General features: G+C 47.3%; 1 protein-coding gene across 1 annotated transcript in view; it reads left to right on the top strand.

Moving 5' to 3' along the window:
- Positions 1 to 17,045, top strand: part of tpra1 (transmembrane protein, adipocyte asscociated 1) — a 101,622-nt gene that overhangs the window by 44,955 nt on the left and 39,622 nt on the right. Inside the window, exon 3 of the mRNA XM_072473042.1 lies at positions 9,129 to 9,261. Coding sequence (XP_072329143.1) covers positions 9,129 to 9,261 — 133 coding nt within the window. The remainder of the gene's footprint in view (positions 1 to 9,128; positions 9,262 to 17,045) is intronic.

Here is a 17,045-nt window from a genome sequence, read left to right as displayed (position 1 = left end):
GAAGGAGGCATATGACGTACATAAACAACTGGGATCAAATGGATCCCTTGAAGAGTATAGAGATTGTCGAAATAGAGTTAAGAGGGAAATCAGGAGGGCAAAAAGGGGACATGAAATTGCTTTGGCAAATAATGCAAAGGAGAATCCAAAGAGCTTCTACAGATACATAAAGGGGAAAAGAGTAACTAGGGACAGAGTAGGGCCTCTTAAGGATCAACAAGGGCATCTATGTGCAGAGCCACAAGAGTTGGGTGAGATCCTGAATGAATATTTCTCATCGGTATTCACGGTGGAGAAAGGCATGGATGTTAGGAAACTAAGGGAAATAAATAGTGATGTCTTGAGAAGTGTGCATATTACAGAGGAGGAGGTGCTGGAAGTCTTAAAGCGCATCAAGGTAGATAAATCCCCGGGACCTGATTAAATGTATCCCAGGATGTTGTGGGAGGCTAGGGAGGAAATTGCGGGTCCCCTAACAGAGATATTTGAATCATCGGCAGCCACAGGTGAGGTGCCTGAAGATTGGAGAGTGGCGAATGTTGTGCCCTTGTTTAAGAAGGGCAGCAGGGAAAAGCCTGGGAACTACAGACCGGTGAGCCTAACGTCTGTAGTAGGTAAGTTGCTAGAAGGTTGAGAGACAGGATCTACAAGCATTTAGAGAGGCAAGGACTGATTCGGGGCAGTCAGCATGGCTTTGTGCGTGGAAAATCATGTCTCACAAATTTGATTGAGTTTTTTGAGGGGGTGACCAAGAAGGTAGATGAGGGCAGTGCAGTAGACGTTGTCTACATGGACTTTAGCAAAGCCTTTGACAAGGTACCGCATGGTAGGTTGTTGCAGAAGGTTAAAGCTCACGGGATCCAGGGTGAGGTTGCCAATTGGATTCAAAATTGGCTGGACGACAGAAGACAGAGGGTGGTTGTAGAGGGTTGTTTTTCAAACTGGAGGCCTGTGACCAGTGGTGTGCCTCAGGGATCGGTGCTGGGTCCACTGTTATTTGTGATTTATATTAATGATTTGGATGAGAATTTAGGAGGCATGGTTAGTAAGTTTGCAGATGACACCAAGATTGGTGGCACAGTGGATAGTGAAGAAGGTTATCGAGGATTGCAACGGGATCTTGATCAATTAGGCCAGTGGGCAGACGAATGGCAGATGGAGTTTAATTTAGATAAATGTGAGGTGATGCATTTTGGCAGATCGAATCAGGCCAGGACCTACTCAGTTAATGGTATGGCGTTGGGGAGAGTTATAGAACAAAGAGATCTAGGAGTACAGGTTCATAGCTCCTTGAAGGTGGAGTCGCAGGTGGACAGGGTGGTGAAGAAGGCATTCGGCATGCTTGGTTTCATTGGTCAGAACATTGAATACAGGAGTTGGGACGTCTTGTTGAAGTTGTACAAGACATTGGTACGGCCACACTTGGAATACTGTGTGCAGTTCTGGTCACCCTATTATAGAAAGGATATTATTAAACTAGAAAGAGTGCAGAAAAGATTTACTAGGATGTTACCGGGACTTGATGGTTTGAGTTATAAGGAGAGGCTGGATAGACTGGGACTTTTTTCCCTGGAGCGTAGGAGGCTTAGGGGTGATCTTATAGAGGTCTATAAAATAATGAGGGGCATAGATAAGGTAGATAGTCAACATCTTTTCCCAAAGGTAGGGGAGTCTAAAACTAGAGGGCATAGGTTTAAGGTGAGAGGGGAGAGATTCAGAAGGGCCCAGAGGGGCAATTTCTTCACTCAGAGGGTAGTGAGTGTCTGGAATGGGCTGCCAGAGGTAGTAGTAGAGGCGGGTACAATTGTGTCTTTTAAAAAGCATTTAGATAGTTACATGGGTAAGATGGGTATAGAGGGTTATGGGCCAAGTGCGGGCAACTGGGACTAGCTTAATGGTAAAAACTGGGCGGCATGGACTGGTTGGGCCGAAGGGCCTGTTTCCATGCTGTAAACTTCTATGATTCTACTCCAGTGGAGAGTGAGGACGCAAAGATCATCGCCATCGGCGCAGCTGTCTCCTCCCTTGCTTCCCGTAGTAACCTTGGGTATATCCCGTCAGGCCCAGTGGACTTATCTATCCTGATGCTTTTCAAAATTTCCAGCACATCCTCCTTCTTAATATCAACCTGTTCGAGCCTATTAACCTGGTTCACACTGTTCTCATGGGCAACAAGGTCCCTCTAGTGAATACTGAAGCAAAGTATTCATTTTGGGCCTCCCCCATCTCCTCAGACTCGAGGCACAAGCCACTATCCCTGATTGGCCCTACTCTCACTCTGAACATCCTCTTATTTCTCACATAAGTGTAGAACGCCTTGGGGTTTTCCCTAATCCTTCCCGCCAGGGCTTTTTCATGCCCCCTTCTAGCTCTTCTCAGTCCATTTTTGAGTTCCTTCCTGGCTACCTTGTAACCCTCTAGAGCTGAGTCAGATCCTTGCTTCCTTGACCTTACGTAAGCTTCCTTCCTCTTGACTAGGAGCTCCACTTCTCTTGTCATCTAAGGCAAAACCAATCAGCACTCGCAGCAAGTGCTCCTTAAACAATTCCCACATTACTGTTGTGCATTTCCCCAAAATCAATTGTTCCCACTTTATGCTCCTCAGCTCTTGTCTAATAGCAGTATAATTTCCCCTCCCCCAATTAAATACCTTCCCATACTGTGTATTCCTATCCCTCTCCATGACTATGGTAAAGGTCAAGGAGTTGTGGTCACTGTCCCCAAAATGCTCTCCCACCGAGACATCTGATACCTGGCCTGGTTTGTTGCCGAGCACCAAGTCCAATATGGTCTCCTCTCTCCCCCCCCCCCCCCTAGTCGGCCTATCTACATATTGAGTCAGGAATCCTCCCTGTACACACCTGACAAAATCTGCTCCATCCAAACCATTTGCACTAAGGAGGTTCCAGTCAATATTAGGGAAGTTGAAGTCACCCATGGCAACAACTCTTGTTACTTCTGCACTTTTCCAAGATCTGCTGCCCAATCTGTTCCTCTATTTCTCTGCTGCTATTGGGGGGGTCTATAGAATACTCCCAATAAAATGACTGCTCCTTTCTTGTTTCTGACTATCACCCATACTGACTCAGTAGACAAACCCTCCTCAACTACCTCCTTTTCTGCAGCTGTGATGCACTCCCTAATCAACAGTGTACTCCCCCTCCTCTTTTACCGCACTCCCTATTCTTCTGAAAACATCTAAACCCCGGAACATCTAACAACCATTCCTGCCCCTGTGAAATCCATGTCTCCGTAATGGCCACAACATCGTAGTTCCAAGTATTGATCCATGCTCTTAAGTTTGTCTCCCTTATTCCTGACACTCCTTGCATTGAAACAGACTCACTTTAACACATTCCACTGAGGGCAACTTTGCCCTATCAACTGTCTATCCTTCCTCACAGACTTGCTGCATACTATTTCTGCCTGTTCAACAGATACCCTATCCTCTGATCCATAGCTCTGGTTCCCATCCCCCTGCCAACTAGTTTAAACCCTCCCGAAGAGCTCTAGCAAACCTTCCACCCAGGATATTGGTGCCCCTCCAGTTTAGGTGCATTCCGTCCTTCATGTACAGGTCCCACCTTCCCCAGAAGATACCCCAATGATCCACATATCTGAAGCCTTCCCTCCTGCACCAGCCCTGTAACCACGTGTTCAGCTGCACTCGCTCTCTGTTCCTTGCCTCACTTGCACGTGGCACCGATAGCAATCCTGAGATCACTACTCTGTTTGTCCTGCTCTTTAGCTTCCAACTTAACTCCCTAAAATCACTTTTTAGATCCTCATCCCTTTTCTTAGCTTATGTGCACCATGACTTCTGGTTGCTACCCCTCCCCCTTAAGAATCCAGTAGACTCGATCCGAGACATCCCTGGCACCCGGGAGACACCATACCTTCCGGGAGTCTCGATCGCGACCACAGAATCTCCTATCCATTCCCCTAACCATTGAGTCTCCTATCACTATTATGTGGTCAATGTGAACGGGAAGACTGTCAGAAAACATGACAACCCTAAGCAAACATGTGGTGTCGAGGAATGGTGACCCCCCCCCCCCCCCCCCCCGCTCCTCCCAATTTGGAGTCGACAAGTACAACTAGCAATAATCCTGTAACTCTGTCTAGCCAAGGGGAACGGGAAGTCCGTTTGTTCAACCAGCTGCTCCTTTCAAGGTCAGTTCACCTGCTGTTGAAGTGGTGACTTCTGAGGTGGCACTGGCTGACCACTCAATTGCCCAAAGAATGCCAAGCCAGTGGCAGGGCTACGGCGGACCAGGAGGACCCGGAGGTCTCCGGACCGATTGACTCTCTGACTCTCTTTCCTCTGTTGTCTCTGTTTACGTTTGTAACTTCTTTATATACTTTTTGCAGTAGTTGTAAAAGGGACTTGTGGGAGGGGGGATGTGGAACTGCACCCAGTTAAGGGGGCGGGCTCCTTGGCCCACGTGAATGGGGAGTTTGTGTGTGGACTTGGGAGCAGGACCCGGGCAGTGAGGATCATGGAGCTGAAGTGTTAAGACCTGTTGTATTATGTTCTGTGCCTATTACTTAACTGCCTTTGCCTCTCATCAATAAACTGCTTTGATAACCATTGGAAGTTTCAGTGTATGTCTGAGCCACCACAATAGTGAGCAATCTAAAAACCATTTGGTTGTGATGCCCCTGCCAAGGCCATGCTTGCCTTTAAAACTCACCATCTTTCAATGCCTTGACCACCCACCGTGGCCTCCCTAGCACTCCAACTTACCGATTAGGACGCCCTCGAGCCGCCGCGCCCCCCCCCCACCCCCTCACTCCACCTCTTAAGGGCAGGGCACCTCTGGGCCCGATCCCTGACACGGTCAATGTGGCACCTTGGTCTGTCAACCTGGCAGAGTCCCTACCAGCTTGGCAGTGCCACCAGGCCATGCCCTGGTGACTTTGTGGGTGCCAGGGTACCGCTCTGATCAGAGCCCAACCGCTTGGGGGTCCTCCGGTCGCCTGGGAGACCCTAACCAAGTGCCATGATACCTGGTCCACATTTGTGGAAACCAGTGCTCACGGCGGCACGGCACGTTCTCCCACGCGCGGCCATTCAATCCCAGGCCGTGAGATACTCCGGAGCAAACATACTTAAATGAAGCAAATTGCTCATTTTGAATATGCAAATCTGGATCCCTCCCAGTGAGGGCGAGATCCAGACTGCGAGGGCGAGATCCAGACCGCAACGTCTCGCGAAATCTTGCAAGGCGTCCCATGCGTTGTAAATCTCACGAGGGGACGGCCTCATCACGTCACTGAGTCGGGCACGGTGAGATCATACATACATTCGCACCCACAATCTCCAGAGGGCTAGATTTGGTGGATGCTGAGAGGCTATTTACTCTAGAGCCTCTCGAACCAGGGGAAATAGTCTCAGGGTAAAGGGCTAGACATTTAGGATTGAGATGAAGAAAAATGTTCACCCAAAACGGTCTAAATCCTTCGAATTCTCTCCCTGAGAGCAGCGGTTGCTCGATACTTCTGAATATTCAAGACCGGTATCGATAGGTTGTGGACACTAAGGGAAGCCAGGGATATGGGGAAAGGACAGGAAGGTACATTTGATGCAAAAAGTTCAGCCATCATCTTATCGAATGGCTGAGGCACCGCACCACATACCTTCCTCGTGCTCTTATTTCTTGCGTTCTTCGACCAAGATAACTCGCTGAAAGCGTGAACATGAGAAAAGGTGATGAAATAATTTCAAGGTTCAGCAATTCCTCTGAGGTACAAACCCCAGGGGTAATCACCTCCTCCAGGGGTAATCACCTCCTCCAGGGGTAATCACCTCCTCCAGGGGTATCACCCAATGTTGATCAGGGGGAATTTGAGGCCAACTGTACCACATGGTACTGAGCCTTTCGGGCTCGGTCCCTTACCTTGATCACACATTTCCTAGTTGAGCTATACTGAGTGGGGATGGAGTGGGGGAAGGGAATGCCAATACACATCTTGGTGAGCAGCCGTTTAATAACCTAGCCCATGGGCTGCCTGATGGGCTAATTGAATTGCACTCAACGTGATTTTTTTTTTAGCTCCGAACTCCTCCTTGAATGAATATTAGAATTGATTTGTGTTGTAACAGCCCAGGAAGCATTGCAAAGCTCAAACACTGCTGTCTGTTGTCTTTATGGTTTGCTTCCTAGAAACTGAATCTCGAACCTTAACATTTATTAATGCGGGGGGACGACAGGTTATTTTCTGGTGAATGTACATTTGGTTTGCAGACTCGATTTTAACTCTTCAATTGGTCTACGTTGCTTCAGGTCATGCATTCCACTTGTTACCCCCGCCACCTCTCCTAAAGACACTAATTTGTGGTGTTGTATGATTCCATAGTTGCTAGTGGCCCCTCTAAATTGTCACACAAGAGTCCAAACAATGACTTTTAGATAGCTGTTCAGCAAAACGGGGCGTCCTATTCCTGTCCCCTGCCTCGACATTAAGACTCTCTTGATCATGAGTCTGATGTACACTTACCAGCAACAAATCCCAGACTGGTCATTTTTCTGTCCCCCATTTGGGTTGGCAGGGAACATTGAGACCCATTCTCGGATCAGAAAACATACCAGTTACCGTTGTGTGTGAATGCATGTCTGTTGGTTATCATACCCAAGGGGCCTAGCTCTATATCGCACCAGTTCCGCCTTCCCAACGAGACGGTATTGATGACCACAGAAAGGCAGGCTAACTCCCAATGCAGTACTGAGGCAGTGCTGCACTGTTGAAGGAGCCATCTTTTGGATGAGGTGTTAAACTGAGACCCCATCTGGCCTCACAAATGAATGTAAAAGATTCACATGGCACTATTTCAAAGAGCAAATGAATTCTCACCAGGACCTGGGAATATTTATCACTCAATCAATATCATTGAAATAAACAGCTTCTCTGCCCAATGCTGCTTGTGGGAGCTTATATGCCGATTGGTTGTTGTTTTCGACATCACATTCAATGACTAAACTCGGCTGTATTTCATTGTCTGTGAAAGGATGTCTTGAGGTTCTGAAAGGTGCTATATCAATGCAAGGGGTGGGATTCTCTGTCCCGCCGCACCTGTTTTCTGGTGCGGCGCGCCCCCGCTGGCAGAGGGATCCTCCGTCCCGGCAGCGGGCCAATGGGATTTCCCATTGTGGGCACTCCCACTCCGTTGGGAAATCCACGGACGAGAGTGCGCTGCCGGCGAAACGGAGGAGCCTGCCGACGGAGAATCCAGCCCAAGATCGTAGAATCATAGAATTTACAGTGCAGAAGGAGGCCATTTGGCCCATCGAGTCTGCACCGGCTCTTGGAAAGAGCCCCCTACCCAAGCCCACACATACACTCTATCCCCATAACCCAGTAACGCCACCCAACACTAAGGGCAATTTAGCATGGCCAATCCACCCAACCTGCACATCTTTGGACTGTGGGAGGAAACTGGAGCACCCGGAGGAAACCCACGCAGACACTGGGAGGATGTGCAGACTCTGCACAGACAGTGACCCAGCAGGGAATCCAACCTGGGACCCTGGAGCTGTGAAGCAATTGTGCTAACCACTATGCTACCGTGCTGCCCACGTAGCATAGTGGATTTTAATGTTAAGGAAATGCTACAACTATGGAAGAATCATTGAATGGTTACAGCATTGAAGGTGAACATATGGCTTTGTATCCAACACCTCCATTTGGGAAGCTCAGGACCCTCTCTTCGCTTTTTAAAAACACTTTGTCATTTTCTCCACCACTTTCACTGATTTGTGCACTTCCACCCCCAGGTCTCTCTGCTCCTGCACCCCCTGTTAAAATTGTTCCCTTTATTTTACAATGCCCTTATTTATTCTTCTCAACCAAAATATATCCCTTTGTACTTCTCTTGTTTAAATAACATCTACTAGGGCGGCGCAGTGGTTAGCGTGCTGCCTCACGGCGCTGAGGACCCGGGTTCGATCTCGGCCCCAGGTCACTGTCCGTGTGGAGTTTGCACATGCTCCCCGTGTCTGCGTGGGTCTCACCCCCACAACCCAAAGATGCGCAGGTTAGGTGGATTGGCCATGCTAAATTGCCCCTGAATTGGGTACTCTAAATTTATTTTTAAAAATAAATAACTTTCACCACGTGTCTGCCCATTTCACCACATGTCTATGTCCTCTTGAAGTTTCTTTATTATCCTCCTCATTGTTCACAATACTTCCAATTTAGGTGACATCAGCAAATTTTGAAATTTTGCTCTGCGCGCTCAAATCTGCAGCGCGCCCATGTCTGCGTCATTATAGATCCAGATAAGCTGTGGCCCTAGTGGTGGCCTGTGGGTGATCCTAGCAGTGGCCTGTGGGTAGCCTCACTGTATAGCTTACAGATCCCAAAACAACTGTTCACCACTATTCTGTTTCCTGTCACTCAGCCAACTTGGCATCTGTGCTGCCCCTTTTGTTCCATGAGCTTTGACCTTGCTGACTAGTCTGTTATGTGGCACTTTATCAAATGCCTTTTGCAAGTCCATGTACATTACATCAATCTTGACCCTCTCTGTTGTGCTTCACAAAACAAAGTTCACATTTTGGCAGGGGCTAGGGTGGCAATGAGAAGTACTGGATGTTCTCTCAAGGGAATAGTCCGTTCTGCCACTCTTAGATGGTGGCTGTCCACAATATTTCAATTTTACTAAAGTTTTTCAGAACTAAAGAAGTTAGTTTGTATCCTACCACTATTTCTTTTCACACCCTTCCACAGTTTCGCCCCTCCCTATTTCTGTAATCACCTCGCCCTATGCCGCTCTGCGACATCTGCACTCCTTCATTTTTGGCTTCTGCATATCCCTGATTTTCCTTTGCCTCACCAGCCTTTACTTGCCGGGACCCTGAGCTCTGGAATTCCCATCCTAAACCACTCTGCCTCTCTTCTCTCGCTCCTCTTTTAAGATACTTCTGACTCTTTGACCAGGTCTGAATATTTCCTGTTGTGGCTCAGTGTCAAACGTAATTTGCTAACATGCCTGTGCTGCTTCTTGGGATGTTTTGCTATTTAAAAGTTGCTATGTGAATGGAAGTTGTTGTTGGAAAGTTGTGTGCGCGCGCCAGAGTTTCACATCTTTTCTAAATGTTTTTTTTTAATCCCCCATTTCCAAACAGAGTTAGATTCTGGGATGCCTTTCTGCTCGTCCCCAACGTGCTTTTCTTTGCGTTTTTGCTCTGGAAGCTTCCATCGGCTAGAGCAAAGATTCGGGCTACATCTAGTCCCATCTTCACTACATTCTACATACTGGTAAGTCTTCTGCAGTGCATTAGGAAACTGGTGTGACATTGGTGGAACGCCCCCCCCCCCGCACCGTGCGTTGCCCCGCCATTGCCGGCTGTGCTATAGCTGTCTTGACCATTGGCTCTGGAGACCCACTTGATGGTTTAAGCACATAATGTAGCTGTTGAGTGTGGCACTGCAGCCGTGCTGCACTGTCATGTTTGCCGTGTTTTGGATGAGACATTAAATGGAGATCCAGTCTGCCCTCAAGTCGATGTAACAGATCCCGTGGTGTTATTCCAAAGAAGTACAGTAAGAAGTCTTACAACACCAGGTTAAAGTCCCAACAGGTTTGTTTCAAACACTAGTTTTCGGAGCACTGCTCCTTCCTCAGGTGAATGGAAGGAGCAGTGCTCCGAAAGCTAGTGTTTGAAACAAACCTGTTGGACTTCAACCTGGTGTTGTAAGACTTTTTACTCTACTCACCCCAGTCCAACGCCGGCATCTCCACATCATTCCAAAGAAGGGCAGGGGAATTCTCCTGTTGAATACTTCTGATGAAGCCATATTAGGTTTGAAATGTTAACTCTGTTTCTCTCTCCTAACATGATGATAATTGCTTATTGTCACACGTAGGCTTCAATGAAGTTACTGTGAAAAGTCCCTAGTCGCCACATTCTGGCGCCTGTTTGGGGAGACTGTTGTCAGACCTGTTTAGTCTTTTTTTCAGCATTTCTGTATTTATTTGAGTTCTCGTGATATCCTGGCCAACATTTATTCCTCAACCATCATTATTAAAATAGATGATCTGGTCACTCACCTGCTTGCTGATGCTAGCTTGCTGTGCACAGATTGTCCCGGCAAGTAAAGTCTGGGCCACCAATGGTGAGGCAAATAAAATCAGGGATATGCAGAAACCAAAATTGGAGGAGTGCAGATGTCGCAGAGCGTCGTCGGGCGAGGTGATTACAGAAATAGGGAGGGGTGAAACTGTGGAAGGGTGTGAAAAGAAAAGAGTGGGAGGCTACAAACTAACTTCTTTAGTTCTGAAAAACTTCAGTAAAATTGAAATATTGTGGACAGCCACCATCTAAGAGTGGCAGAACGGACTATTCCCATGAGAGAACATCCAGTACTTCTCATTGCCACCCTAGCCCCTGCCAAAATGTGAACTTTGTTTTGTGAAACACAACAGAGAGGGTCAAGATTGATGTAATGTACATGGACTTGCAAAAGGCATTTGATAAAGTGCCACATAACAGACTTGTCAGCAAGGTCAAAGCTCATGGAACAAAAGGGGCAGCACAGATGCCAAGTTGGCTGAGTGACAGGAAACAGAATAGTGGTGAACAGTTGTTTTGGGATCTGTAAGCTATACAGTGAGGCTACCCACAGGCCACTACTAGGACCACCCACAGGCCACCACTAGGGCCACATCTCCGACATTACAACAGTGACTACTCTTGAAAAACACTTAAGCACTTTGACACAACTACTTGAGATGTCGGACAAGACTTTGGTTTAACAACTTGTCAGAAAGACGACACCTCTGACTGCAGTGCTGCACTCTGAGCGTCAGCCTGGAGTATGGGCTTATGTCTCTGGAGTGATCCTTAATGTCACCACCCTCTGAGGTGAAAGTGTTACCCAGTGAGACATAGCCAACACCATAAACGATTTGAATTGACCTCTCTGAAATTCCCGAGCGATGCTTCAAGCTGTTGACTATGGTGGAGAACTTGGCACAGATCGAGAACGAGCGAGGCAGAAGTCAAAAGGTTGAGAAAGAGAAGCAAAGTCAAAATCCTCCTCCTCCCCCCCCCCCCCTTTACCTTGACACAAGCAAGTCACTACAGATACTGACGATCTGAAACAGTTAATACTTCAAGTCAGTGACATTACATCAGAACCCCCCCTTCCCTTTCAATTTTAATAAGGGCAGACAGCTTTTTAAAAGTGTCTTGATTACATGCCAGCATTTTCTGTGCGTGGTTATTTGCTGAGTCATCTCCATTGCCTTGACGATGGCCTCGAAGAGGATTGTTTGGGCCATTGCTTCACGATGCCTGGCTCCGACATGCGCGTTCTAATCTAAGCCTTCCCAGTCCATAAAGCTGGCCACCAGGGAGACCAACTCCAGAGTAGCTGATGGCTCTAGGATGCTTCAGAAACGATAGAAAAGCAGCTGTAAGGTCAGAGATCTCCACCAACTATAAAAAAATGCCTGATTCTGTCATAAAGCTAAATAATACAGATGCTGGAAGCCTTGAAATGGAAATCATCAGTTATGTGGAGAGAGAGAAACCAGATTTAATGTTTCAGGCAATGACCTTTCATCAGAACTGGACAGAATGAGAGATCTGAAGTTTATAAGCAAAGACATAGAGACGAGGGAGAGGAAAGTGGAGAGTTTCCCACAAGTCAGGAGTGTGATGGAATACTTTGCACATGATTGCGGGTCCAACCACACTGAGGAAACTCGACACCGTCCAAGACAAAGCAGCCCGCTTGGTTGGCAGCCCATCTACCACCTTCAACATTCCACCTTGCCCAGGAGCAGCCGTGTGTACCATCCCCGAGATGCACTGCAGCAACTCTCCAAAGTCGGCAGCACCTTTCAAACCCATGTTCTCTACCACCTAGAAGGACAAGGGCAGCAGATACATGGGAAGCCCACCACCTAGATGTTCCCTTCCAAGTCCCACACCACCCTGATTTGGAACTATATCATCATTCATTCATTGTCAGTGAGCGGAAAACCTGGAACCCCCTGCCTAACAGCACTGTGGGTGTACCTACATCCGATCTACTACAGCAGTTCAAGAAGGCGGCACGCCGCCACCTTCTCGAGGGAGGTTGGGGATGGGCAACAAATATTGGCTTTGCTGGCGATGCCCACATCACATGAAAGAAAATGGAAACATTTGAGAACAAATGACTGGATATGGGGGGGCGGTAAGTGGGATAATAAGGAAGGCTGTGTAAGTGGTAGCGGCAGATCCTGCGGACTGAATTAATGAAGCAATGGTTCGACCTATGGCGGTTGAGCCCAGTGTGGAGGACAAGGCTGTCCTATTTCAAAATCCGAAAGCGTGTTACTGCCCCTTATGATACGTTGCAACTCTGTTGGAGGCCAGGAAGAGAGTGAGGTTAGATTGGGATGGGGAATTAAAATAGTAAGTGAGTGGAAGCTTGTGAGAACAGATTGTTCTGAGAGTGCCTTGGAGCACATGCTTCACAAGAGACCCATATGAATGGGATGCTGACTGCTGCAGCTGCAGTACAGTGTAATTATTTGAGTTAAATGGGTCCATAATCGGTGGAGTTAAGAATGATGTGTGATTTCATTGAAATGTGTGAGATTCTGACGGTGCTTGACAGGGGGTGGATACTAAGACGCTGTTTCCCTCTGGTTGGAGAGTCTAGCACTAGCCTCATAGTCTCAGGATAAAAGGGTAAATCAGTTACTGAGATGAGGAGAAATTACTTTACTCAGGTTTGTGAATATTTGGAAATCTGTATCCCAGCGAGCTGTGGATACTCCGCCAAGACTGAGGTCAATACATTTATCAGCAGTAAAGGAATTCTGGGACATTAGTGGTTAGCAAAGTGCATTGCGAGTCAGCCGCAATCTTTTAGATTGATGAGACAGGTTCAAGGGGCTGTGCGGTCTGCTCTTGTGGCAAGCGGCATTCCTTGAATTTTAACCTTTTTTGTTTACTATGCCTGTCTCCTCTTGGCATTCAATGGTGTTGCCATCGCTGAAATCCCCACCTATCCACATGCTGAGGGTTACCATTGACTAGAAACAAGACATGGACCAGCCATTTAAATACTGCGGCTGCAAGAACAGGTCAGAGGCTGGGAATTCTGCATCGAGTAACTCGCGTCCCAATTTCCCCAAAGCCTGTCCGCTATCTACAAGGTACAAGTCAGGAATATGACGGAATACTCTCCACTTTCCTGGATGAGTGCAGCCCTGACATCACTCCAGAAGCTCAACACATCCAGAATGAAGCAACTTGATAGACAACCCGTTCACCGCCTTCGACATTCGACCCCTCCATTACCACCGCACAGTGGCAGCAGTGTGTTACAAGATGCACTGTAGAAATTCACCAAGGCTCCTTCAGCAGCACGTTTCAAACCCATGACGTCTGCCACCTCGAAGGACAAGGGCAGCAGACATATGGGAACACCACAACCTGGAAATTCCCCTCCAAGCCACACGCCACCCAGACTTGGATGCATATTGCCGTTCCTTCACTGTCGCTGGGTCAAAATCCTGGAACTCTCTCCCTAACAGCACTGTGGGTGTACCTACACCACATGGACTGCAGCGGTTCAAGAAGGTCGCTCACCACCACCTTCTCCCGAGCAATTAGGGATGGGCAATAAATGCTGGTTGAGCCAGCCAAGCCCGCCCGTCCCCAACCAAACATGCCATGAACTAACACGGAAGGAGGGTCAGGACCCATTGAATCATAGAATCATAGAATTTACAGTGCAGAAGGAGGCCATTTGGCCCATCGAGTCTGCACTGGCTCTTGGAAAGAGCACCCTACCCAAGGACAACACCTCCACCCTATTCCCATAACCCAGTAACCCCACGCAACACTTAGGGCAATTTTGGACACAAAGGGCAATTTATCATGGCCAGTCCACCTAACCTGCACATCTTTGGACTGTGGGAGGAAACCGGAGCACCCGGAGGAAACCCACGCACACACTGGGAGAACGTGCAGACTCCGCACAGACAGTGACCCAAGTCGGAATCGAACCTGGGACCCTGGAGCTGTGAAGCAATTGTGCTAGCCACAATGCTACCGTGCTGCCCCATTGATGCCACATGTGTACGTTCCTGCTCCAAGAGTTGACCCTCTTCCCAGCTCTCTCCTCCTGCCCTTTCAATATTTCTTTCACCATTTAGATGTTTATTTAATTCCTTGTTATATGCCATTATTACCTCCTGCTTCAGAAAGTATTTGCATTATTAATATACGAGATGGCCATTCAGCCCTTCCAGCCTCCCCTGCTATTCAGTGGGGGCAGCACGGTAGCACAGTGGTTAGCACAGTTGCTTCATAGCGCCAGGATCCCAGGTTCGATTCCAGGCTTGGGTCACTGTCTGTGCGGAGTTTGCACTTTCTCCCTGTGTCAGTGTGGGTTTCCTACGGGTGTTCCGGTTTCCTCCCACAGTCCAAAGATGTACGGGTTAGGTGGATTAGCCATGCTAAATTGCCCTTGGTGTCCGAAAAGGTTAAGTGGGGGTTACGGGGATAGGGTAGAGACATGGGGCTTGAGTAGGGTGTTCTTTGTAAGGGTCGGTGCAGACTCGATGGACCTAATGGCCTCCTCATGCACTGTAAATTCTATGAGTCTATGGCTGGCGTGAACCTCTATTCAATTCGTCCTCCTTTTGCTCCATCTTCCTTGCAGAACAAACGTTTAACAACCTGCCTTGAAAACTCCAATTGACTCCAACAACAGACGCCTCGAGGAGGGAGCTGTAAATTTTCATATTCGTATAATCTTTTGTATGAAACAATGCTTTCTTGCTAATGTCGAGGTTATCCCCCTTCTGACCAATTCACTATTTATTCACCATATTTAATTCCTCTTTAAAAAATTTTCCTGAATTTTTGAACTTGGAAATTTAGATTCCCTTTAACATTCTCTACTCCAGTGAATGCAGACCCGGTTTTAAGTTTCTCCTCGTTACAGTAGAATCATATCATTGAATTTACAGTGCTGAAGGAGGCCATTAGGCCCATCGAATCTGCACCGGCCCTTGGAAAGAACACCCTACCTACGTCCACACCGTGGCAATTTAGCATGGCCAATCTGCCAATCCACCTAACCTGCACATCTTTGGACTGTGGGAGGAAACCGGAGCACCCGGAGGAAACCCACGCAGACACGGGGAGAACGTGCAGACTCCTCACAGACCGTGACCCAGCAGGGAATCGAACCTGGGACCCTGGAGCTGTGAAGCAACTGTGATAACCACTGTGCTAACGTGCCCCCAATAAAAACCTCAGCCAGTACAGGAATTGAACCCTCACGGTAGGCATTTCTTTTGCATCACAAACCAGCTGTCCAGCCAACTGAGCTACCGGACCCCAGTAATTGATATAATTAATTTAATTACAATGGCTTTATATCGAGACTATCCAATTACCTGAAATTGAAAATGAGGAAATACGCAGCCTTTGACATCTGACGGAGAGGGATTATTGTTTTTGAGTGACTGTCCTGCAGCAATAACCCTTCAGCATTTTCTACTTTTTTTATTTTACACTATTTTAATCTATATTTTGCACATTTTAAAGTCCTATTGATATGAACAAAATGTCTTTTCTGTGGTGCTTTTCACACCCTTGGTACAGCCCACTGAACTTCGCAATCGTCAAAGTACTTCATGAAGTGCAGTCACTGTTATAATGTAGGGAAACATGGCAGCCAATTGTGCACAGCAAGATCCCACGAGCATAATTTAAAATTTGACCCCTGAATTAGTTTCTTGTTAATTATTTTTTAAAAGTGACTTTGGAACTAGTTTTTAACCTAACAAGGGGGCAGGGGAACTAAACAAAATTTGATTTGAGATTTGTAATATGCTGGGTATTTTGAGGCAGATAGGTTGAGGGTGCTAGGCCTTTTCTCGTTAGAACGGAGAAGGATGAGGGGAGACTTGATAGATATTTAGAAGATGATCAAGGGAATAGATAGAGTAGACAGTCCGAGGCTTTTTCCCCGGGTAGGACAAACCATTACAATGGGACATAAATTTAAGGTGAATGGTGGAAGATATAGGGGGGGATGTCAGAGGTAGGTTCTTTACCCAGAGAGTAGTGGGGGCATGAAATGCACTGCGTGTGGAAGTAGTTGAGTCGGAAACATTTGGGACCTTCAAGCGGCTATTAGATAAGTACATGGATTAAGGTAGAGTGATGGGGTGTAGATTAATTTGTTCTTAATCTAGGACAAAGGTTCGGCACAACATCGTGGGCCGAAGGGCCTGTTCTGTGCTGTATTTTCTATGATTCCTGGAAGGCTGCAAGGATCCTTGACTCCACAGAAAAAAAACTGTCACAATGGAGGAAACTGAGCTGCCAATTTGTACACAGCAAGGTTGGCAATGTGAGAATGGCCAGATGATCTGCATTTTGGTTGAGTGATAATTTATTGGTGGTGAGGAAAGCTCCCACAAAGTGCCCAAGAACACCTCTGCTCTTTTTCAGATGTGGCTCCCGTTGTTGGGACTCTTGTCCCACCGCTCAGAGTTTTGACTACAAAATTTACACTCCCATTCCTAGCAATCTACTGCGAGAGCGTCCCTCTAATTCCCCCCAAACCCCCACCGAACCTACCAGCAGACGAATCGGCAGACTGTTAGAAGAAACCACCCTGGTCTATGTGAAAGAGTTAACTGAGAATTCTGTGAGGTAATTTCATACGCCTGGCTGGAAGTTTCTATTTATTGTCGTCAGTTTGATTTGGTAAGGGAGCGAGACATTTCTCATCAGTGGGAGAATAAACAGTGTTGAGAAGCGAAGCAGTTCACGAAGGAACAAGTGCATGGCCTACCCAGTGGAAAAAGTTCCCCAGCATCAGAGGTATTTGTGATGCCGGTATTGAATGGGCGGCCTTTAAACAAAAGGAACTTGCGTGTATGGTAGCATCTTGCTGCATCTGTAGCAACTCATCAAGGCTTCTACACCAGGGCCATGCAAACCCACAGTCTCCACCACCCTGAACGACAAGTGTAGCAAATGTATAAAACATACATGACCATTCTTTCACCCGCT

This window comes from Scyliorhinus torazame, chromosome 13 (genome assembly GCF_047496885.1).
Source record: "Scyliorhinus torazame isolate Kashiwa2021f chromosome 13, sScyTor2.1, whole genome shotgun sequence".
NCBI classification, from domain to species: domain Eukaryota; kingdom Metazoa; phylum Chordata; class Chondrichthyes; order Carcharhiniformes; family Scyliorhinidae; genus Scyliorhinus; species Scyliorhinus torazame.
Note: the sequence above shows the minus strand (reverse complement) of the source record. Positions and strands in the feature narration are given on the sequence as shown.